General features: G+C 53.2%; 1 protein-coding gene across 1 annotated transcript; it reads right to left on the bottom strand.

Annotated features, from left to right (window-relative positions):
- Window positions 1–1,093: 1,093 nt before the first annotated feature.
- Window positions 1,094–22,501, bottom strand: SPATC1 (spermatogenesis and centriole associated 1). The gene is made up of 5 exons (XM_044781045.2): window positions 22,291–22,501; window positions 8,939–9,523; window positions 8,296–8,814; window positions 8,026–8,165; window positions 1,094–1,447 (listed from the first exon to the last, which is right to left on the bottom strand). Exons 1-5 carry the CDS (start codon window positions 22,499–22,501, stop codon window positions 1,118–1,120), a joined length of 1,785 nt encoding a protein of 594 aa, XP_044636980.1. The 3' UTR covers window positions 1,094–1,117.
- Between the last annotated feature and the right edge of the window lie 2,039 nt (window positions 22,502–24,540).

Raw genomic sequence — 24,540 nt, 5'->3', positions numbered from 1 at the left:
TCTGGCTGGATCCCCCTGAAGTAGCAGGCCTGGGAATAGGGAGGGCAGAGAGGCAGGGAGCTCTGGAGTCAGAGGGCTCCAGTACACCCTACAACCCTCTCCTCCCCTCACTCTCCTGGTTGCTGACACACTCCCACTTCCCATGGCAGCTCCAGCCTCCGCCCCCTCCTCAGCCAGGTCCTCTCCTTTCCCCTTTGTGGGCCAGAGGCCACTCTGTGGGTTTCCTCACACTGCCCTTCTCTCCTTGCGCTTGCCCTTGCAGGCACGACTGCACCCCTTAGCTTCCTGCACCATCCACAACCCCTTCCCCACTGAGGCTGCAGGTCACCTCCGGTGCCATCCTATCCCCATCCCACCTCCGCCCTGCTCTACTCTGCTTTGCCTCCTGCCTGTGCTCCTCAGCTCTGCCCCTGCACCAGGTACGGGCTGCCCTCACCTCCTCAAGTCTTGGGCTCCTGTGGAGCCAGCCTCTTTTTCCTTGAGAAGAAGCCCTGTCTCCCTGGGCTTGCCCCTCAGCAGGTTGGAGTGAGGATACTTTCTCCTGGCTCTTTCTCCTTCTAATGTCTTGCTGCCCTCAGTGAGGGTCCAGAAGTCCCCGCCCCCCCCCCCACCGCTGCCCCCCTGGTCCCTGCCTAGTACAGAAGGAGGGACTCCCACAACCACATCCTTGTCTCACTCCCATCTCTGCCTTCTGCTCTGCATCCAGGCCTCAGCTCTGTGCAGGTCACCAGTGCTGGTGACACAGCCACAGCCCTTCCCTGCCTGCTTGGCTCCTTCCCACTTCCTGCTCTTCCCCCTTTGAGTCTCAGGGGCTCCCGCTGCTCCCACCACCAGGCGAGGGGAGCCTTAGGGCCTTTGGAACACTCCTTTGGCCAGACAGCTGGTCTCTTTGATCTCGGGGCTCTTGCCAAGGGCCCTGGAATGTGCATGGACCCCCAGGGCAGGCAGGACTGAAGGGGTACGGGGTGGGGGGGGATGCTGGCGAGCCACCCCAGATGAGGCGGCACCACCCAGGAGTGTTGGTGCAGGCCCTGCGGCCAGCATCTGTGGGGAGCTTTAATGGCCGTGCACCAGGGTGTGGGGCAGAGCGAGCCTGGCCAGTGGGCACTGGCTGGCATCACCAGATGAACATGGGCTTGCCGTCGTCGTGCGCCAACTGGCTGAGGCAGGAGAGCAGCAGGAGTGCGTCAGTGAGCATGCTGGGGTGCACGGTCTCCACCAGCACACGCTGCAGGAAGTCCACGGTGTAGGAGCCGCCCTCAGACGCAGCCAGCTCAGGCCGCTCGCGTAGGATGCCATAGGCGTTCACCAGCTGCTCGGTCAGCGCCGGGTGCACCCGCCCGTTGTAGCCCAGGCTCTGCAGCCGGTTCATGATGCTCACGTAGCGCTGTGTGAGCGTCTGGCACAGCTCCTCATCCAGCTTGTGGCTGCTGGGGTTCAGGGAGGCCTGAGGGGAGAGCATCCGTCAGGGACCCTCCTGCCCCACACAGGTGCACGGGCAGGCAAGGGGTGAATGAGGCTGAGGGGGTATGGTTGTGAGAGGACCACGATCAGAGGGAATGTGCTCGAAGGAGGTGTCCTGGAGGCCCTGGGAGAGGGGCCCCGAGGGGTATAGGGTAGGGGGAGCCTGGTGGGCCTGGCCTGAGTGGAGCGGTTCCTGAGACCCATCACCTGCTCCACCCACCACCTGGGATTCGGGACTGATCTGAGGCCACAAGGAACTGAGGACAGAGAGCATGGCTGGGAGCCTGGAGGTGAAGGAGAGATGAGGGGGGACTCCTAATGTCCCGAGGGTTGCCTCACCCAGGAGACGCCACTCAGGGGCTTTTGCAGGCCTCCTCCTGGCTCCCTGCCCTGCTAGCTCTCAGCCTCCTCTCCAGGCCGCTCTTGTCACCTCAGGCCACATCCTTAGCACACTTGGGCCTACACAGCCCCCTGCCCAGGGTCCTTCCTTCCCCTCAAGCTGAGCTGATGACCTGAGGCCCAGAGCCAAGCACCCTCAGTCTCAGACTGGGGGGTCCTGCTGGCCCACTCCCCATGCCTGGACCTGGGGACCGGCAGCAACTGGGTCAGTCTCCACCTGGTTCTTCACCACCTGTGCCCCCTAGCCAGGCAGTGACTGCATGCCCCAGCATCTCACGATGAAGTCAGCCCTGCTCTCCACCTCTTCCGCCATTGTCTCCTGGGCATGTGACCTGGGCAGTCACACAGGGACCTGAGGATGGACTGAGCCTGCCTCAGGGAGGGCGTCCTGGAGGGAGAGGGTGCTGGGCTGAGGTCTGGAGGACCAGGACAACAGAGGGAAAGAAGCTTCCAGGCTGAGGAACAGCATGCATGACATGGACAATGCCAGGAGGCAGAGAACAGAGCAAGGGGCCATGGGGAAAGCCAGGTTCAACGGCTGCTTCTGTCACCACACTGGGTCTGAGCCTCAGTTTCCCTGCTGTGAGATGGAGGGAACAGCACCATGTGACAGGGCTGTTTTCAAGATTAATGGAAATGTCGCTAGGGGGTGCTGAGTACTGCATCCGTGCTGGCCGGTGCCGTATGAGGGTCCTCATGCCATGGGACACATCTGAGGGCTCTCATATTGAACAGACTGTGTTTCAAAGGACTAGGGAAGGGAAGGGCATCCTAGGATGTTGAAGTTTGCCAGGATCTGGGTGGGGAGGAGACCTCAAGGTAGCACCACCCTCTCAGGACCCAGCTCTCACCCTCAAACTCTTCTGCCCTCTTAGCACCTGTCGTGCTTGCCCCTCCCTCATACATAGTTACGGCTTTTCTTATTTATTGAAGGCTCCCCCAGGAGAGGGTGTGCTCCCCGAGGGCAAAGACTGTGTCTATTTGGTGTGCACTTGGTGTACACTGAATGCTCTGCACTAGTCAGGAGTGAACAGATTTGGGGGGGCGAGGGCAGCTGTGGATCAGTAAGGGGACAGCAGTTTGGACCAGGACATAGGAGTGGAGGACAAGAGAATGTAGACGTGGCTACGTATGTGGGAAAAATCTTTAGCGGGAGATGGGAAAAATCTTTCCAGGGAGAACCAGCAGGACCTGGTGTTAGATGTGGAAGAGAAAAGAGGCGTGAGCAAATACACACACACCTCCAAGAGAGCACGCACACGTTCTCATCTTCCGGTCTCTCCGTCCCGGAACACCATGCTCCAGTGATAAGGGAAACGACAGCCAACGTCACAGAATCAGTGTGGTACAGCCCTTATTCTCTGAACACAGGGCAAGTGCGTTAGAAATCGGCAATGAAAAGACAGCCAAACGCCCCTCAGGTAACGGAGACTGGAAAGTGCGTCCTAACTGATTCATGGATTGGAGATCCAGCGCGGTTTGTGAAATATTTCGACTTGAACAGCCCCAAGCCCATCTGTCTAACCCTGGGAGATGCAGCCGAGCGCCGCTCCGATGCAGGCTGGAGCTGGGGGCGGACGCACGGGCCGTGAGCCTGCCGCATTCCCGACCAGACGACACGGCAGAGAGGGCTCCCTGGGCCCTGCGTCCTGCTCCAGGACCCACGCTGGCTGGCCAGTCGTTAGATATTTTGAATATCTCCCTGGCTAGATGGAACTTCCTTGCCCTGACTGTATTTATTTAAGAACAAAACAGATGTAAAATAAAATGACTTAAAACGCTCAACCCAAGAAAGAAAATAAAGCAAACGTATAGGAAGCAGAAGGAAGGAAATAATGAAGAGCAGAAATGAGGAAACAGAATCCAAAGGATCAATAGAGACGATCAGCAAGACAAAACTGGGCAAAGTGGACACACTCCTGGGCAGAGGACAGGCGCCCCCGCCTCCCTTTCGGGAATGAAACTCCGGGCAGAGCTCACCGGTCTCGCCCTCCTGCCCCAAGGCCTGACGTCACTAAGTTCGAGCCAATGGGGTGAGACTAGGACTGTAGGACTGTGAGCTCCGCCCCCTGAGCCTCGTTCCCGGACTGCGGACTCGCCAGCACGTGCGAGGCGGTGGGCAGCAGGGCCGAAAGACCCCGTGGAGAGATGAACACCTGGGTTATGGAGGGCCTGCGTTTCTGTCACAGCAGCTTGGCACGGTCTCTGAAAAACTAGTGAAGCTGCATAAATAAGTCATAAATAACAGCAAACTGAGCGTCCCAGTGCATTAAAAAACACGAGGGAAGCCGTGTGGTTTATGACCAGACTATCTTCTTGTGTGTCTCAATATGTTAAGAGAAAAGGGGGGAGAGGTGGGGGAAACACCGCGTGCTCATCTCAATGAGAGGCAGAAGAAACATTCTAAAAAATTCAGTATTTGTTCATCATTACAAAACAACCCAAACACTCTCAACAAATGAGGAAGAGGGAAAACTTCTCAGTCTGATGCGGCCAATACTGAAGCTGGCCTCTCTGGCTTCTAGTTTAGTGCCTGCTAGTGCCTTCCTGAACTCAAAGAGGCTGGAAGATTAAAATCACCATTCCCAGACTCCCCTGTGGCTTAGGTAGCCCTGCGACCTGGATGTCTGCCCAGCAGGTGCATGTGGGTGGAACTTCCAGGTGAAGTGAGCACCTGGAGGAGGCGGTGCCCAGAGGGAGAGCAGGTTTTCAGGATTGTGCAATTGCTATGGCACTAGTTCTTCAGGGGCAGCTGTACCAAGTTTCAGGCATCTGACGGGGTGTCTGCGTGCCGTTCCCGGGGCAGTGATGGCAACAGTGTGTCCTCTAGGAAATTCCCTTGTGCGCTGGCATTTTTACTGGCTGTATAGCAAACAAGCCCAATTTTGTGTCCTTCCTGGAGCTGCTCCAACCGCCTAAACTGTTATGACAAACTCGTTCTGCTCCCGTTAGCTAGTGTAGATTCTGTTACCTGCAACCAAGAACTCTGATTCGCCTAAAGAAGATCTCGCAAAAAGCCTAGAGCACACATCATACTTCGTGGGAAGACTAGAAGTATGTGTTCCTAGTCAAGTCAGAAACAGGATGAGGTTGCCGTGTTGTATGCTTCTTTTAAATACTATACAAGATGGTTGTCTATGTAGAAAAGCCAAGACGACGTATAGGCCATCAGAACTAGCGAGAGGCTTTGGCAAGGTAGCTAGATAACAAATCATTACACGAAAATCAAAAGCATTCTCAGCAGGCAGCCCAGAGAGGGGGACTCTGGAGAGCATCGGGGTGCACCATGGACCCAACTGGACACAGTCACAAGGTGCCACCCTCAATCACCCTCACACTGGTGCAGCTGGATTCCAGGTCTCCTAGGACCAGGGCGCCAAAAGGAAGGGAGCTCAGAGCATCTTCCATAGAGCAGCAGATCTTTGCAATTGGGTAGAGGAGGTGACAGGCATGTGCACTGGGACAACTTTTAGTCTGGCTTAAAAGATGGCATAACTGGGGCCGGCCCTGTGGCATAGTGTTTGAGTTCAGCTTGGTCCACTTGAGTGACCCAGGTTTGTGTGTTTGGATCCCGGGCATGGAGCTACACCACTAGTCAGCCATGCTGTGGTGGCAACCCACATATAAAGTGGAGGAAGACTGACAACAGATGTTGGCTCAGGGCTAATTTTCCTCAGCAAAAAAAAAAAAAAAAAAAAAGGCATAATTGTGAATTTATTAAAAAAGATGGCCAACTGCCGTGAAAAAAGTCAACCAGTCCTCACTGAATAGAGCTCTATTAAAGATTTTCAGCTGTAAAGCTAACAGCATTCATGAAGCAAACACCACCAGGTTTCACTAGGTTTAGTGGGTCTGGATAGAATTTAGAGATCCAGCATCCACCAACATTGGAGTTCAACATGCAGAAAAACAAGATGTTTTGATGAAGGGAAATAAAAGTCTGGGCAAAGTGGAATTAGATGCATATAGGAACCAATGAATGGTCCAGCCAAGCAGGCAGGATGGCCTTAAGATGGGGATGCATCTTTATGATCCTCAGATGTGACCAGACATGAGTCACCCTGCCATGAGTGGCAGCCAGGGCCAGCCAGGGAGCATTTGTCGGGGTCCAGAAGGCAACTTCTGTGCAGGTGGGCTCCAGTGGAGCCCCTTCTTGGGAGCTTGGGCAGCAAGGGTGTGGTCCTGGCAGCACCGGTCATCGCCGATGGAAGCTGAATGGGGGCAATGGCTCTGGAATTGGTAACGGTGGCCATTGGGCAGAGTGACCAGATGAGTATTGTTGTGAGAGCCACAGGCTCTCCAGAGGCTGCCAAGATGGCAGCTGAGGCACTGGCTTGGGGGAAACCAAGCTCCTTGACCTCCTCAAACACCAAAAAGATTGCCTTCCATACGTTCTGATTTTCTCCTCCTGCCTCTTCTCTAAAGAGCTGCTGTTCAGTGCTGTGACCGCAGAATTCCATGGCGTAAGCCATAACTCGCCTGTGAGTGAGCAGAGGCCTGGGAACCAGAGGACTTGCACAGCCAGCTTCGACGTCCAAGGTCGACGTGTGCTTATCAACTTCAGTCAAACGGGCTCCTTCAAGCAGTAGGAAACCTCTTCATAGTTTAATACCTAACTCTACGTGGGCAACTAGACCTGTACTTATAACGAAATGTAGTCTTTGCCAACGAGATATCAGATGCAGCATTTTAGAGGCATAAATATAGTGCTTCTCCTGAGTTGTTTGTCGATTTTTAAATGGCCACGGTCAGTCTGCACTCATGACACAGCAGCGGCGGCGGTGGTCCCGGACACGAGTCAAGGGTCATCAAACCAAATACGACCAAAGTGGGCCCCACTGGCACAAGGAACAGAAATGACGGGCATGTAGAAATACCCCAAATCATAAAGATGTGAAACTTCCCCAGTTTAATCTGTAAAGCAATACAAAACTAAAAATTTGAAGTAGGTTTTTCCCAGAACTTGACGGACTGATCCTAAAATTCATATTGAAGAGTAAGGGGCCAAGAGCAGTGGAGGCGAACTGCAAGAAGAGAGACACCCAGGCTCCACCACCCTTCCACAACGAGGGCAGGGTGGGCTGGGGAGAGCCCAAACATGGGGCCCTGGGAGAGGGGCCTGAGGCGGGGCTGGGCAGCTGCCCTGTGCCCCCACCACTCCAGCCTTAAGCAAGACATGAGAAGTACAAACAGTAAAGGAAAGGTGGAGAATTCTGACCACATTAAAATTAAAACCTAACCAAAGGACACCTGAACGAAAGGGGAGGGCGAGTTCAAACCTGGACATGGATGAACCCACTGTAACCAAAAATCATTCCTGCCCAATCACACGCCCAGATCTGCAAGCCACAGATACAGACAGCCTGAGAGAGAGTGGCTGGGTGCACAGAGGGCTATTTCCCAAGGGAAGCCCAAATGGCCAAAATGCCGTGGAGGCGCTGCCCACCCCCCGCCCCCCAGGCACAGGGTCCCACCCCGTGTTGGCGTGTTGGTGGGGGAGGGATCATTCCGGACAGCTCCTCTTGAGTGTCCAGCCAAGTGCAGCCTGTGCCCGCTACCGCTTCTCCTCCTCCTCTGTGCCTTGGAGAGCCTCCCAACATGGTGGCAAGGAGACATGCCTAAGCAAGTTTGAAAAGCATCGTCCTCTGTGTCCCTCAACGGCAGTGGATGGCATGCTGGGAATACACTGGAATGAACCAGGGCCTGAGTTCCCTGGCCATGAGCCCACCAGCTACTCATAGGCTCTGAGAACTGCCTCCCTTGTGCCCCCTAGTGACCCTTGAGGACACCAACAGGGCAGGGGAGAAGATGTCGGCTCTGCCAGTCTGGGCAGGGTCCCTGGGATGAGGTCCTGGAGGCCATTACAGTGGCAAAGTGGGACGGCACAAGCCTGACTGTGCTGAGCATCCTCCCCTGCCCTGTCCTCTGGGGAGGCCGTGAGGCTGGAACCATAGGCTCCTGATGCCAGATGCCCTGGACACCCACTGGCCAGTTGGACTGAGCACTGTGCTTCCTCCATCCCAGGGTGCCCTCAGATTCCAATGCGCTTGGCCTGGTGGGAAGGCAGGGCCCTCCAGCAGCCCCTCAAGAGCCTGGTCCCCATCCTTGCCGGGTGCCGGGGGAAGGCCCTCTGGCAGTGAGTGGGAGATGGGCGCCACGCACCTGGATGATCTTCTCTGGAATGTTGGAGACAGTGAAGCCATAGAGGCGCACGCGCTCGGGGAAGATGCTGGACAGGATCCTGCGGTCCAGCTGGAAGGCTATCTCTCCCACCAGCCTCTCCCAGGCCAGCTGCTTCGAATCTGGGGACAACAAAGGGAGGAGAGAGTGGTCAGTGGCCATGATCAGCAGCCCAGGTGGGTGCCTGAGAGGTCTCCAAAGGCAGCAAGGGAGACCACCAGACTCCCACTGAACCCCCACTACATCACTGACCTCGGGGGCCATCAGGGAACTTGCTGGCCTTTCGGTGGGCCAGCTTCCGCTCCAACTCCAGGATGCTTTTCCGAGATGTTTCCGAGACGCGTGCACCCCGGTTGTTGTTGACAGAGGCTGGGGAGGATGAGGCTCGAGGTGGGGAGAGAGGGTTGCGTGGAGGGGAGTGGGAGGTTGCTGAGGGCCGGCAGGTGGAGTTGGGGGTGCACTGAGTAATGTGGGTCGTACTAGAGGGAGTGTGGTTGGTGGCAGCTTGGGGGGCGGGAGTGGGGGCAGAGGCAAGGCCTGTGACAGTGAGGGCAGCAGGTGGGGAGGTGGGGTCAGAGGAAGGAACTGCTTGTCCCTGGGGGACACCAGGCTGGGTCCGGGCGTCTGAGGTGCTGTAGGAGAAGGCCGTCACAGGGCCAGGAGTGCCCCCGGTACCGATGGGGGTGGAGGTCTGGATGGGCACACCCACGAACGCCACGCTGAGGGGCTCTGGGTCCTGGCTTGGCCGGGGGTGCTCAGTGGAGAGTGGGACTAGTGACATGGGGGGACAAAAAGGAGAGGAGGAGGATTAGAGTAATGCAGGACCAGGGACTGGCCGGGCAGGGAGCTCCCTCCCCTCAGGACCCCCTGCTACCCCTCCCCCTGCACCGGCTACCTTTGGAGGTGGCAGCAGGCCTCGTGCCAGCTGATGGATGGTGTCCAGAGGGGCTTCCTCGGAGCGGCTCTGCCAGCCGCACCCTTGGGGCCTCTGACAGCCCCAGATTACTAATGGGGTTGGCTAGAAGGTTCTGAGGGACGCCTAGAGGGACAGGCGTGGAGGTGAGCAGGGGGCTGCCCAGAGACAGAGCCATGGGGCTGGCCAGGTGGCTGCTTGGAGTCAGGGGGCCAGTGGAAGGCAGGCCCATGGAGCTGGCCAGTGTGCCCGCCGGGGGCACTGCCATGGGGTTGGCCAGGTGGCTGCTTAGAGTCAGGGGGCCAGTCGAGGGCAGGCCCATGGGGCTGGCCAGGTGTCTGCTGAGGGGGCCAGTCAGAAGGCTGGTGAGTGGGCTGCTCTGCGGCATGGGCCCTGAGCCAGGCAGCAGCGTGTTGAGAGGGCCCGTCAGGGGGCTCATGATGGGGCCGGCTGCAGGGCTGGGCTGTGGACTGTTTAGCATGTCGGCCAGAGGTGCCAGAGTCACCATCCCCACTTCTTCCAGGACCGGTTCGCTTGCTGCTGTCGGGGACGGGGACAGGAAGACACCTGGGGGACACAGAGAAAGCACTGAGACCCCAGGCAGACCCCTGGAGGGTGGGGGCTCTCTCCCTACTGTGGCAGGGCCTGGGCCAAGGTGCCCGTCTGCCTCTGATGGGCTGACCAACCCTCTCTGAGCTTCATCTCTTAGATGGGCCGGACAATGACCTGTCCACCTCCGAGGGAGATCTGTGGGGCGGCTCAGCGGATCTCAGATGAAGATTGGGCCCCTCATCTCCTGGTCCTCTGAGGGCGCTGACAACTGCCCTCCAGCCACAAGGACTTTTCACAGCTGCCTGCCTCTCAAATGTGCCCACTGCACTGAGCTGATGACTCTTGCTGAGGAGAGGAAGGTGTTCTGGCAGCTGGACCCCCAGGTTGCCAGGTTGACCCCTCTGCTTCCTGGTAGGGAGGAGTGGGCCTGGACCTCCTGACCACTGTCCTTTCATGGACAGCTGAGCCTCACCAGGTGGGGGACTCTCAAGGAGGCCAGAGCTAGAACAGGTGCAGAGCTCAAGTGGCGCTGATGGTGCGCCTGGCTCCTGCCCGAGGTGTCTCGGTGAACAATGGATGCAGGTGCAAGAGGGCCATTTGGCCCAGACACGCTTCATACTTCTGGGACCCCACATGGGGGTCTGGAAGCCCATTTTCCTTGGGTTCTCGAGGAGAGTGCCCTTGAAAGACCACGTTAAGGGGAGAAGGTCCCTAGGGGCACAGCAGCTGGGGGAGGGTACAGGGGAGGTTTTCGTGAGTGTGCAATTTAACTGAAAACGTCCACTTTTTTTGTCATAAAAGCAGTACATGCTCATTACAGGGAAAGAATGGAAGTACAGAAAAGTAAAAAAAAAAGATGAAAAACCACTGGTAGTCCTATCACCCCACGGTCAGTCATGCCGAAAAGCTCCGTGTTGCCTTGAAGACTTTCTCCACGTATTTATATAGATCAGGGATGGACGAACCTATTCTGGAAAGTGCTGGTAGGAAATATTTCTGGCCATCTGGTCTCTGTTCAACCACTCAGTTCTGCCATTGTCATGCGAGAGCAGCCACAGACAACACGGAAACGAATGTGCGTGGATGTGTGTCAATAACACTTTATTATGGACACTAATATTTGAATTTCATGTCCTTTTGCATGTCATGAAATAGCATTCTTCTTTTGATTTTCTTTCAACCATTTAAAAACGTAAAATCCATTCTTAGCTCCCAGGCCACGCACAAATGGGTGGTGGCTGTGTGGGTTGCCCGTGTCCTTAGGTACCCCACCTCTTCTTTCTGGACCCACATCACACAGCCTCCAGCAGCAGCATCCTCTGAAGACAGCACTTATGGTGGCTGCAGGGGTTTCCATCTTGTGCAACTGCCATTGTTTATTGAGCCGATTCCAATTGTTGGGCATTTGAATTGATTCCAATTTTCCCAATGACAAATAATTCTACTCCATAAATGTTTATTATTGATTTTTTCCCTGAAAACAGACATTAGAGGTTCTTTTTTTCCCCCCTCCCCAAAGCCCCAGTACATAGCTGTATACTCTAGCTGGAAGTCCTTCCAGTTCTTCTGTGTGGGACACCAATGCAGCGTGGCTACTAACAGACAAATGGTGTGGTTCCACTCGCAGGAACTGAGCCCGGGTCGCCGAAGCGGAGCATGCCGAACTTTAACCACGAGGCCATCAAGGCTGGCTCCGTTTTAGAAGTTCTTAATGCATGCTGCCAAATCTATCTTTTTTAAGATCCTTCAGAAACATTCTGACATTCCTTTGGAGGTCCCCGGAATGCCATTTAAATCTTTGCTGATGCTATGCCGCACGATATGTGGGAAGATGTCCCACCACTTTATTTTTGTTTTAAGTTTTGTTATTTTTTTTCCAAACAAGTAAACTAAAATTGCATAATCAAATCAACCAGTCTTTTCTCTTATGATTTCTTGTTTTAGCTTTTTGGAAATTTTTGCTTTAGAATTGAAGAGACGGAAAACCTTGTGAGCCCATGGAGAGGAAGAACACGAAAGAGAAGGAGCAGCTGGTGGGGCAGATTTCGGAAAGACGTCAAAGAGCCCTGATGGGGAGGAGAGAGGGATGAAGTATGGGATGGAGATCGGAGTTGGGGCGTTTGTCCTTCTTGGCCTCTGTTTCCTCTGCGAGGAGCCCAGGGTCTGGATGATATGGGAAAGGACCACTTGGGCAGTGTCTTCAGGATGGCGGGAGAGAAGACAGCCATGGGTCATCTGTCTCTGCACAGCCAGGCAGCTGCAGGAGGGCCAGTGGTGCCTCACTCACAGCACAGCCAGGTCCTTGCAGGGGCTCTGAGACCCGGGTGATCTGTTTCCACATCACTGATCCCCATACCCCCGCAGGTCTCCTTGATGTCCCTCTAGGATGTCTCTGGGGTGTTGTCCCCATTCACTGTCTCAGTTCACTTTCCTTCTTCCCTCCGACACCCTCTCCAACCAGGCTTTCACTCTCCATCCACCCAAAACTCATCGAGGCACCGATGACCCACATTGCAGGATCCAGCGCTCAGTCCTCAGGCTTCATCTTCCTTGGTGGATGGCATTCATACAGCGGAGAGCTCCTCCTTATTGAAACCCTGTCTTGGTTGGGCGCTCGGGTTCCTGGTCACCCGGCTTCTTCCAGGTGCTGCTGGTCCCACCTCATCTGCCTGCCCTGGGGCAGCCCCAAGTTCCCCGAGTCTGCTCTTTCTCGGTGAGCGATCCAGCTTGGGCACTGGGGACTAGCTACATGTCCTGCTCACGACTCAGGCTGGACTCCAGACTCACACCCTCAACCGCCTGACCCACTTTTTCCCAGAGTTTTTCTGGGGACTCCAGCTTAGCACTCCTTCAGCTCCCTCTGCAGCCCTGGCATGTCGTCAACGGGCAATTTTGCCCTTTCAGTAGCTCAGGCCCCACACGGTGCAGTCAGCCTCAACACTTCTCTTTCACTCACGCCCTGCATCCAGTCCGCCTGCAACACCTTCAAACACATCCAGAATCAAGCACCTGGACCACCAGCACTGCCCCAACCTGGTCCACACCAACATTACCCCACCTGGATTATTGCAGGAGCCTCTTGGCTGGTCTCCCGATGCTGGATTTTTTCCTCAAACATCAGCCAGAGTGTTCCCATTAAAATGGGAGCCCACCATTTCATTCTGAGTGCTAAGTCGTTCAAGGGCCCCCATGATCTGGCCTGTCAACTCTCTGACCTTGATGTCCCCCTGATCTCTCCCTCACACCCTCTGCTCCAGCCCCTTGGGCTTCCTTGCTGTTCCTCAAATGCTCCAGGCACACACTTGCCTCTGCCTTTGCATTGGCTGTTCTCTCTGTCTGGAACACTCTTCCAGTGTACACAGCCGGCCCCCACACTTCCATCCATCTTTTCTCAGTAAGGTCTTCCATCTAAAATCACCAATTTCCTTTACCTCAGCTGTTCCTTCCCCTTCTGGACTGTTTCCTCCTAGGCACTGATTTCTCTCTAAGATGCTCTACACTCACTTATTGGTTTGTCCTGTCTCCCTCCATTAGACTGAAGCTCCGTGAGGGCAGGGGTTTGCCAGTTTGCTGCTGTTTCCCAGTGCCCAGAACAGTGCTTGGGCTATGGAAAGTGTTCAATAAATATAAAGAAAATGATGTGTATGTAAGCAGAGGTGAAATTTGATGATTAAAAAAAAAAATTGGTCAGGACAGGAATGGAGGTCTATTTGACTCGAGTGTGTGCCCGTAAGCACTGAAAGCTTAATCTGACCACAGAAGGAACTGTGTCTATAAAGTGAGTTTATAAACTGTGACCACTGAGACAGCCACGTGAGATCCAAAATCAAATTAGATAACGTGTTACTATCTGAAGGAGTTGTGTGGTCCGCAGAATACAGAGTGCAAGATGCATCGGGGTCAACAAAAGTCAGTTGTATTTCCAAACACTTGCAATGAACGATGCAAAAATAAAATCAAGAAAACAGCACGAAAAAAAGAACAAAATATTTTGGAATAAATTTGACAAGAGAAATGCAAAACTTATACTGAAAACTAAAAACATTGTTGAAAGAAACTAAGGAAGATCTAAATAAATGGAAAAACATCCCATGTTCAGTATTGAAAGATTTAATATTGTTAAGATAGCTATACTCTCTAAGTTGATCTACAGATTCAATGTAATTCCCATCAGAATCCAAGCTAGCTGATCCTAAAATTCACATGGAATTGCAAGGAACCCAGAATAGCCAAAGCAATATTGAAAAAGGAGGAAAGTTAGAGGACTAACTTACAGATTTCAAAACTTACTACAAAGCTACAGTGATCCAGACTGTGTGGTCCTGGCATAAGGACAGACATATAGATCAGTGGAATAGAATGGGGAGCCCAGAAGTAAACCCATACATCTATGGTCAACTGATTTTCAACAAGGGTGCCAAAAATATTCATTAAGGAAAGAATAATCTTTTCAAAAAATGGTGCTGGGAAAACTGGATATCTATGTGCAAAAGAATGAAGTTGGACCCTTTATCCTATACCATGTACTAAAGTTAACTCAAATGGATCAAAAGCCTAAACATAAGAGCTAAAACTATAAAATTGGATTTGGTAATGGAGTCTTAGATATGACACCAAAAGCATGAGCAACAAAAGAAACAATAGGTAAGTTAGATTTCATAAAAATAAAAAGCTTCTATGTTTCAAAAGACACTCTCAAGAAAGTGAAAAGACAATGCGCAGAATGGGAGAAAATATTTGCAAGTCAGATATTTGATAATGAATTTGTATCCAGAATATATAAAGAACTCTTAACACCTCAATAATAGAAGGACAAATAGCCCAATCTAAAAATGAGCAAAGGTTCTGAACAGGCATCTCCCAGAGATGATATACAAATGGCCAATAAGTGTGTGAAAAGATGCTCAACTTCATTAGTCACCAGGGAAACGCAAATCAAAATCTCAATGAGATACCACTTCACACCCACTAGGATGGTTATAATTAAAAAGTCAGATAAGAAGTATTGGCAAGGATGTGAGGAAATTGGAATGCTCCTTTGTTGCTGTTGGGAATGTGAAATAGTGCAGCCACTTTGGAAAACAATCTGATAGGTCCTCAAACAGTTAAAGAGGGTTACCATACAACCCAGCAAGTCTACTCCTAGATATATACCCAAGAGAAATGGAAGCATACATCCACATAAAAACTTGTACATGAATGCTTATAGCAGCATTGTTCGTAATAGCCCAAAGGAGAAAATAAGTCTGTCAACTGATGAATGGATAAACAAAATGTAGTACATCCATTGATGGAATACTATTCATCCAGAAAAACAAAACAAAATGAAAACCCCTTAATCCCACCTAGAAGTACTGATTCATGCTAAAAGATGAATAAACTTTGAACATATTACGCTAAATGAAAGAAGCCAGTCACAAAAGCTGCAGACCTGTGATTCCATTTATATGGAATGTCCAGAATAGGCAAATCTATAAAAACAGAAAGTAAATTAGTGGTTGCTTAAAACTGAGGAGGGATGGGTAGTGGGGTGATGAAAGTGTTCTAAAATTGATTGTGGTGATGTTTGTACATATCTGTGAATATACAAAAAACCATTGAAGTGGGTGAATTGTAGGGGATGTGAATTATATCTCAACAAAGTTGTTATTTAAAAAATGATTAATTGGAGTCACAGGCATTTAGGGAAAGACAGATTCATGGTTCAGGGGCTAATTTAGTGCACCCCTGGGTGGCATTGCATGCTCTGCGGGCACAGCAGATGGACAACTGTGTGTCCACTGCTCAGAGCCAAGACTATAAAGGCCTCAGTCATGGACACAGTGTCCATCGGGGTTGTGACCCATCAGGGTCACCGAGGAGAATCTCAGAAGCAGCCTTGCCGACATCTCTGGCTGGCAGATGGGGAACACTAGTAATATTTGTGCTGGGACATCAGATGTGAATAGGAGTGTTCTGAGCTAACAGGAGCTAAGGGCCAAGTCTCTGTTGAAATTTCAGTCCTACAGCTTTGTATTCTAATGCAAAATGTACAAGTGATTAATTGTTTTAACTTTTTTTTTTTAGAATTTATATTCAATTGAATTAGATTTGTGAGTTGAAATCTTCCTAGGTTTAGGTGCAGTATTAGAACCTTAAAGAGAACTTTAGATTTGCTGTGTCAACTTAAAAAGCAAGTTCACCTGTTATTTTATCCTCAAAACGAGTTTATTCGGGAACAGCCAAAAGAATTACAGTACAAGACGCGAATGCTATGTGAAACCGTAGGCAAACCGGGCCAACAAAGCAGGGGAGCTGCTTTCATAGAGACCAAGGACGAGTAGGAAGGGCTGTTCTAAAGGGAAGTCCATTGGGGGACAGTAACAGTTCAGGGCGGAAATGGCTTCTCATTGGCTGAGTGTGGTGGCTTCTCATTAGCTGAGCTGTGTTGTTTCTCATTGGCTGAGTATGAAGGCTTCTCATTGGCTCAGCTGCAGTGTTTCTCATTGGCTGAGTGTGGAGGCTTCTCATTGGCTGAGCTGTGGTGTTTCTGATTGGCTGGGCTGTTGCTGGGTGGGGAGAGAAATCTTCCTTCCTAGTACAGCGCTTGTACTTCCTGTGGGAGACGCAAACGCCTGTCTCTTCCTGTTTGGCGTAATGGGTGATATGTGGCCGGGGTGAGAGCTCCTCTGCAGGGATCTCTGACTTCAGTTTGGTTAAGGTTTCTCTTATTAATTTCCCCAGTTGCACTTATATATTTCATATGTGAGAATTAATTAGGGTCCAGGAAGGTTGGTTACATCAGATAGTTGAAGTTAAAGAGAAAAGCAAACGTCTTACGTTCACAAACTCAGTTTACGTTTTAAACTGTTTAACCGAACTTGTGATTTCCTCCCCAAGCCTGCTCCTCGCAGGGACAGCTCCAGCCTTCCCGCTGCCACCCGGGACTTGGGAGCGGCCCCACTCGGGAGTCCCCGGCTCAGCGCCTCGCTCGGGACATGCTCCGTGAGGCGGTCCTGTGCGCCCATCTCCCGCGCGCGGTCTCCGGCTCTGGCAGCGGCCCTCGCAGCGGTCCCCCCCAACTCGCCCACCGTCTGCGGCCTCTGTGGCCTCGGAGCCCTCCCTCTGGCGCGGACGTCGGCACGCTAGGACCAGGCCAGGCCCACCGCGGACAGGGGCGGCCAGGCAGCCGAGACCCCAGTCCACACGGGGACAGAGGCTGCAGCAGCCCAGGTCGGGGGCGGCGTGGCAGGTGGCCCGAGGGGGCGCGACCGTGGGGGGGCGGGGCCCGAGGGTTTGGGCGGGAAGCTGCTGCTTTCAATGCGGGCGGGCGGACGCCGAGGGAAGCTGGACCCACCGAGGGGAGACCGGTGAGCAAAGGCGGCTCTAGCTGAGGGTTCCAAGACGGCTGGGGCTGCAGGAGGGGGACAGAGCAAGGGGGATGATGACAGGTCCTGAGGGGGGATGGGGTCCTGAGAGGGGAGGGACGGGGTCCTGAGGGAGGGCATGGGGTCCTGAGTGGGGGGAGGGGGTCCTGAGTGGGAGCACAGACCTTGAGGAGAAGGAGGTGGTGGGGAGCAGGGTGTCAAAGGCCCTTCTGAAAAAAGGAAGAGAAGACAGAGGCGACAGGGCAGCAGTGGGTGCGGGGAGGAGGATGGGCTTGGGTGAGCGTCGGGTGGGCGGTGGGGAGGGTGCCAGGCGAGAAGAGCAGCAGAGCCCCCGGCCACCCTGCCCTGGCAGCTTTTCCCGTCCTGACCGCCTGTGTGTGGAGGAGCCGGGTCTGACCAGTGGGCGCAGGAGCCAGTCTTTGGCGCAGTCAGTGTTTTAGTGACTTGAGCGCTCAGTTTGGCCCTCACTTCCTCTCTACGCCAACAGCCCTGCCTCCTGGTCGGTCTTACGCCTCCCAGGACATCCCAGTGCAGGCGCAGGAGGCCCTGCAGCCTAAGTCCATCTTGGCTCCGCCTCCCACCTGCCATGTTCACTGGACCAAGACCTGAACCTCTTGGCGCCCGTTTCTTTCCTGGGAAGTTAATTCAGCCAACGGCCAACGTTTACTGATTTCCTGCCGCTCAGCATACCCGCTCTGACCGTGAGGTTGTACTGTCTGCCTTGCTCAGAGGATCACTCCCGGCCACCTGGCCTTCGAGCCTCTCTAGGTCCCTAGTACACTAGCCTCTTTATTTTCTCCCCATCCGACAGCCCAGCCGGTCTCCGCTTCCCTCTGTGCTGTGCCCAAACTCTTGCTGAGTCGTCAGCAGCTCCGCCCGCCTGCCCCCCGACTCCTGCTCCCACCCCACCAACCAAATGCTGCTGGAGAAGGCTGTGGCTGCTGCCTCACAATCCGTAGACGCCAGCGCCGTTTGGGCCCACTTCACAGACAGACAGACTTCCCAGGTGCTCCTCTCAGTTCCTTCTGCCATTTTCACTCTATGTCAGACGTTCTCCATCTTCCTCTCTCTACCCTTGCTCGTAGAGAATGAAGTTTTTACAGAGGAAATTGAGGCCATGGTTCTGGAGTTTCCTCAGCTTCCCGCCCGGCCTTCTCACCCACCCTTTCCCTCCTCTGCCCTGACAGTGGAGGAGACGCTCTTCCTTCCATCAAGGGCACCCCTCACTCTATCAAGTATCACTTTTCTCTTTCACAGCTTCCAACAGTCTCTCCTGGCTCCTGCCCTCCACATATCAGCAAACTCAGGTCTCTGCCATCTGGAAAAGAAGCTCCGAACGCCATGCTCCTCTCCAGCTACTGCCCCCAACCCAAAGCCAGACTTCATAAACTCAGTGTCTGTTCTCTCCATTTTTTCACTCACCCCTCTGCTCGCTCAGTGGGCCTTTCCCACCTCGGGTGGGGTTGGAATCGCTCTAACCAAGGTCATTAATGCCAAGTCATTAGCACTTTGTTTTTTTTTAGCACTTTTCTTGCTTGACCTCCCGGCAGCCATTACACTGTTGACACTCTGCTCCGTTGGAGGCTGTTTTGAAGCCATTACGCTTTTGAAGTTTCCCTTGTCCTCTGGCTGCTCATTTGCCAGCTTCTCTACCCGCCCTGACTCAGGACTTGTCCCTCAGCCTCTTCTTCCTGTTCTGTCTCTTCCCGGATGGTCTCGCCCTCTCCTGCAGCTTCCCTTATCAACAACTCGTGAATCTTTGCTCTCTAGCCCTGATCTCTCCTCTGAGCTTCAGGTTTGTGTTGCCACTGCTTCCTGGACACTCCCTGTGGGTGTCATGTGAATGTCTTAAAGTCATTTTGTCCCAAATACAACTCATTCCATCCCTCCAAAACTGCATTTCCTTCTCCCAGGCTCACCTTGGGTAAGAGCACAAATGGGAGGCCCACATACCATATCTCAAAATAGGTAAAAGTTACCAGTCAAGCTAACAAGCTGTTGAATTATGTTCTGTGTTCTCACCTGACAAATAAACCTTTGTAACAACCTGGAAGGTCAGGTTTGAATTTAGGATTCTTGTACTTTCTGGAGTTTCTGTGCCAGAATGTGGTGGCTTGGCAAGAGCTGGCCCCTGACCCTCATCCTGCATCCCTTCTCTTCCCGCCTGGGCTTGGTCACGCGCTGCGAGGGGCCTGGCACACACGCTTGTGAGCACCTACAAGCCCAAGCTGCGTTTCCTCCCATGTTCCTCCTAAATGGGATGGGCCAGAGCTCTGGACTGGAGGGGTTAGGAGGTAGCGCTGCGTACAAGAGTACAAGGGAAGAGAAGGGTGGGCCCAGAAAGAGGAACTGAAGATCGAGTTCAGGAGAGCAAACTGACTTGACTAAGAGCCTGATTTCATGAGGAAGGTAAGTCACAAGGAAAGGGCTGGGGAACAGACAGGGTGAGGACGTGGCCAGAGAAAGATCCCCTGAGGCAACTGCAGGGATCTGTCATGGCTGGGCTGGGGCTGGAGAGTCTGCAGTCTCAGGGAGTTTGCCACCTCAGCAGACACCTGTGCAGCAGACACATTCACACTCTCTCTTTTTCATCCCTCACATCCAAGCAGTTAGTTTTCTAACTAAATAGCTTGATTTCTCTCCACCGCTGGTTCACACCATCATATCCCACCTGGATGGCTGCAAGACCCTCAGTCTAACCCATCTCCCTGCCTCACTCTTGTCTCTCCTGAATCCATTTTCCCCACAGCAGCTGGAGTGAAGCACAAACATGATTACTTCCTGTTAGAAACTACCAGTGTCTGCTTATTGTCTTTAGGAGCAAGTCAAAGCTCCTCCGCACGTCATTTGCGGTCCTTGGCAATCTGAGCCCTGCTGACCTCTCCAGCTGCATTGTTCACCTCTCACTGGCCCCAACACACACAAACACACCACACACACACTCAAATACAGACATCACACACACACCCCACATAGACTGATACACATTATCACACGCACAACTCACAAAACACATCACACATACTGCACTCTCACATGCTCATACCACATACTCACGCACATAGCCACACACATTTTCTGATACACAATATATTCTCAAAGTACTCACACCACATACTCTCACATACACACATACCACACACTCGTCATTTACACACCCGCACCACAGACTCCATACATACACCACCCAATCCACACACATCACACTACACACTACACACAGGCCACATACACTTGCACACCACATTCACGTGCTCACACCCCCCCCTTGCTAATGCCTCTGAGACAACAGACAGGTGATTCACGTCACACATGCTCACACACCCCACTCCACGCCCACACCCATACACTTTCACACACCCACCACACACTCACCACACACATAAACAGCCTGGGCTTTAGCCACACTGATCTAGTTCTCATTCCTGCAACCCCCAGGTCCAGGCCTTTGCACGAGCTGCTCCTTCTCCTGGAATGCCCCCTCCCCTTCGCCACCAGCTGTCTGGGCTCTCTTCCTTCAGAGCCTTTCCTAACTCCCTGAGCTTGACTCTTCAGGAGGTGGAAGACAAGAAGTGGCGCAGGGATGTTCTTAAGAGTCAAACTGAAAATGAGCAGGCTTGCTTGGTTAGCCTGGGAGTAGGAAACCAGAGTCTGGGTTCTTAAACTGTGAGCTTTCTTAACCGTTGTGCCTCCCCACAAGTAGTGTTTTTGTCACACTGTCTGTTGTCTCCAAGTCAGTAGCAATATAACTTTTCAAAGGAGAGGAACCTGTATGCTTGTGGTCAGCAAGAGGGGGCTGTGCAGACAGGCCCCATGCCACAGCCAGGTTGCGTGGCAGGGAACCCAGTGAGTAGGGAGTCGAGGGAGGCAGCTTTCAAGAGTAAAGGGAAGACAGCTTTGAGCTGGAAGTAGGTCAGCGGGGGAAGGAGCAAGGACCTGGGGGGTTAGTGTCCTAATGGAGAGGCCCAGTTCTTAATCAGAAACGTGTCTAGTTGGGAGTGAGCTAAGTTCCAGGGACTCATTAGGCCTGCAGATCCTCTGAGGTGATCTCGCTTCTAGTGTAAGGTTGAAGCCCATGGTGGGCAGGCTGCCTGGGAGTGGAGGGCAGGGCCTGAGCCAGCCTGGGAGCAGCAGCAATTAAGTTGAGCCGGCAAGTGGACGGCTTGGCTGCAGGTGCTCTTGGAACTCAGAAAAAGGAGGGCTATCAGTCCCAAATGCCGTGCAGAGGTTGAGAAGGATGTGGCACCTGGGAAGCCACCTGTGACTTTCTAGAACAGCAGAGTGTCAGGGTCCACTTCCAAGCTGTACAGGCTTAAGTGGCAGGGCTGAAAGAGCAGTCCTCCTCTCGGGGAAGGAGGATGTTTTCAGGCCTGACTGTGGACAGAGGTGGGTGGCCAGCAGGGAGGACGAAGTGCAGGGCCTGTGACGGGGCAGGTCACTGCAGGGGTGGCTGGGCTCCGAGCACGCATGAAGTCTGCCTTGGAGAGGGGAGCACATAGCCTTCTCCAGGACAAGAAGGACAGCATAGGGAGGGGGAGAAATGTGGATGTAACAACCGCCGTTTGTCACCTCCTCACCCTGTGTAACCTTCACCAGCACACTGACAGCCTCTGACTCCTATTGCCACACATAGGACCTTACCACCACTAGAAATTCCCCTCTCATATCTTCCTTGCCAACCACTTTCTGCCCACAGCTTTCCATTCTTCCGGCACCTCACCTTTTCCTGTCACCACACTCTGCTGTGCAGCCTCTCTGGGCTCCTGGCCGCTGAGCACCCTCCTGGCTCAGTGCCTATGCCCCAGGCCTAACCCTGCACATCTTCACTTCACCTGCTTTTCTGCGAATACCTGTAACTTCTTTGCCCATTCTACTGTCTCACCCTACTCTGTAAATCCTCTCCAGCCCCAGGGCTCTGTCGAACACTGATTCCCAAATCTCAAGCTTCAGTCTCTGTTTCTCTTCTCGGCTTCTAGATGGGTTGTCAATTGCCTATTGGCCATCTCTAGGTGGAGAGTAATGGGGGAGAGAAATGGGGGGACTAAGGGTGAGGGATGGAGGAGAGGGGTGGGGAGGCTGGGGGTGAGTGACGTATTGGACCCAGTAGGGCAGCATATTTGGATTCTGGAGCTGGGGAAATTCTCAGTCTATGGAGCTGCTTGGGAGTTTAGCCAAGGGGAGCATTGCGGGCAGGGGCTCCTACCATCAGGTAGGAGGAACTGGTGCCTAGTTTTGTCTTTTCATCCTGATGGTCCTGTGTCACCCTCCCGTCATGGTGGGGCCACCTTCCCATAAGTTTGTTACTATCTATGCCCCTCTCTGCATGACTCCCCAAGACCCCACCACACAGAATTTCTCCTCTTTGTTGCAGCCTCACCCTTCCCTCCCCAATCTTCTTGAACTCAGGCCTCTTACGGTTACCCTGGCATTGAGAAGCACCAGCCGCTGCCTCGCCAAGCCCGCTGCTGAACCCGCTGATGCCCAGGCCACCCGCCTGCGTCTTGATTGCCGACTTGAGCTCGTGATTCTCCCGAATGAGCCGCACCAGCTTCTTCAGTTCCTCATTTTCCCGCACCAGCCTCTCTATCTGATGCCGAAGCCCCTCATAATTGGTGAGTAAAGACATGCCCCAGGGCAGTGGGAAGGGTGCAGCCCACGGGAGGGCACTGCACCTGGAGGCTGCCCAGGGCCCCGGGCCTTGCCCGGGCTGGAGGAGGGCCCCAGAGTTTGCAAGTGGCAAGGCTGGCCCAGTGGGCTCTGGGTATTGTGAGGTCAGAGGCTATGCCCTCCTCCTTGCCCTCTCTGCTCTAACAGGCTCAGCTCTCCATGCCTCCAGGCCTGTGGACAGGCCCTGCCTCAGCCTGGAATGTACTGGCCCCTTCTCTGTTTGGCCAACTTCCCTGTCAAGGTGCCTCCTCTCTGAAGCTTCCCTTCATCCTTGGCAAGCTGATCACTGCTCTCTAGTCCTCCCCCACAGACCTTTGCTCTGTCAGCATTCACCTGGCTCCGTGCAGTTTTTAGCTCTTTAACGTTGTTTTGTTCACTTTCCACTGAGGGCAGGGACTGTGTGATGCCCCAGCACCCAGCAGAGGGCCTGGTGCAGTACAAGGAGGTAACCAGGGAATATCTGTTGAATGGAAACTCATCACTCACCTTCCTGGCCAGGGTGCCTTTGCCATGGGATCTTGGTCACACCTGGATTTAGCCTGTCAGCCTTCTCCTGGGGACATTCTCTCTTGGACACTTGGATACTGGACCACAATTTCTTCCAACCCTATGTGCTCAGAGCCTTTCTCTAACTACTGGCCCCGGGGCTCCCTTGTCTTAGCACCTGGCTCACTATAGCTTAGAGTTTCTATTTTTGATGACTCAGGTCCCCTATTCCAAATCCCCTGGCAGTGCCCCCTCTGTGCCCACACCTCTATTCTCCGGCTCCTTGAATTTTCCTGACTGTAGTCCTTCAAGAACCCAAGACTGCATTCCTCTCATCAGGTTCCGAGAACTCAGATCTCTGAGTTCTTATCGTGTTCCCTTTTTTTAGAGTTATCTACTCAGAGAACTTTTTCAACCTGACCTTGGGAGTTGAGGGAGGCCGTGTCCTCGTGACCTCCACTGGTTCTGCAGGCATCTGCTCTCAAACAGGAGGTGTAAGTCAGAGGGCACACTCCTGGTAGGAGGGTGGGGGGTGGGGGGCGTGGATGGGGTTGAAGATCAGCCAGGGCTGGGGTCAGTGCGGGCTGAGCATTCCACCTGGACCTCACAATGGGGGCCTGCCCCCACCCTCCTTTCATGCCCTGACTATAGGCCTGGTTGAGTCACTCTGGCCCTGGGACCAGGGCTGAGATCTCTTCAGTGGAGCAGATCTCTCTACACCCTCTGCTCTTTATAGAACACTCTTGCTGGGCTTTTCTCCAGCACATGAAAATAAGCTTATCACTGCCTTCTCAGTCCTCTCCCACCATCTAGTCTTGCCCCACCGTTGGCCTCTTCTTGGGTTGATGCCGTCTTCGTCATCTGTGATTGTTAAATTTTGTGTGTCAGCTTGGCTAGGCTATGGTGCCCAAGAATTTGGTCAAACGCTAGTGCAGACACTTGTCAAACGCTAGTGTAGACACTTGCTGTGAAAGTATTTTGCAGATGTGATTAACATCCACAATCAGTTGACTTTAAGGAGATTACCCTCAATCACGTGGGTAGGCTTCATCCAACCAGTTGAAGGCCTTACAAGTAGAAAACTGAGGTTTTCCAGGGAAGAAGGAATTCTGCCTCAACACTGTCCCAGAAATTCTGCCTGAATTTCCAGCCTGCTGGCCTGCTCTACAGATTTCAGGCTTGCCAGCCAGCACAGTTGTATGAGCCAATTCCTTAAAATAAATCTCTTATTATAGATGAACTCTGACTGATAGACCATCTCTGTTTCCTTTTGTACTCAGTGCTTCTCTCCTCCAAAAAATATATATTGAGCACCAAGTGTGTGGCAGGCATTGTGTTAGGAATCGGGCGTTCAGTGCTAGTCATAATCAGGCATTGTCCCTGCCTGATGGCCTTAGGCTACACTGGGGAGCAGCTGTGAATCGAATAATCTCACGTCAACGTCTGTTACCGCTGTGAAGATTGCTCCGGGTGGTGCTGGGAGAGGTCGTAGCGGGTGGGTTAGACCCAGCC

This window comes from Equus asinus, chromosome 12 (genome assembly GCF_041296235.1).
Source record: "Equus asinus isolate D_3611 breed Donkey chromosome 12, EquAss-T2T_v2, whole genome shotgun sequence".
Taxonomy (NCBI): Eukaryota; Metazoa; Chordata; class Mammalia; order Perissodactyla; family Equidae; genus Equus; species Equus asinus.
The sequence above is the reverse complement of the archived record's forward strand: the minus strand, read 5'-3'. Positions and strand labels throughout refer to the sequence as shown.

What these genes read in the sequence shown, in the direction of transcription:
- SPATC1 (XM_044781045.2), bottom strand. Translation starts at nt 22,501, where the DNA reads ATGTCTTTACTCACCAATTATGAGGGGCTTCGGCATCAGATAGAGAGG. An exon ending in TTCTCAATGCCAGGGTAACC is followed by an intron (nt 9,524 to 22,290) that starts GTAAGAGGCCTG and finishes TGTGTCCCCCAG; the next exon opens with GTGTCTTCCTGTCCCCGTCC. An exon ending in GCCTGCTGCCACCTCCAAAG is followed by an intron (nt 8,815 to 8,938) that starts GTAGCCGGTGCA and finishes CCATGTCACTAG; the next exon opens with TCCCACTCTCCACTGAGCAC.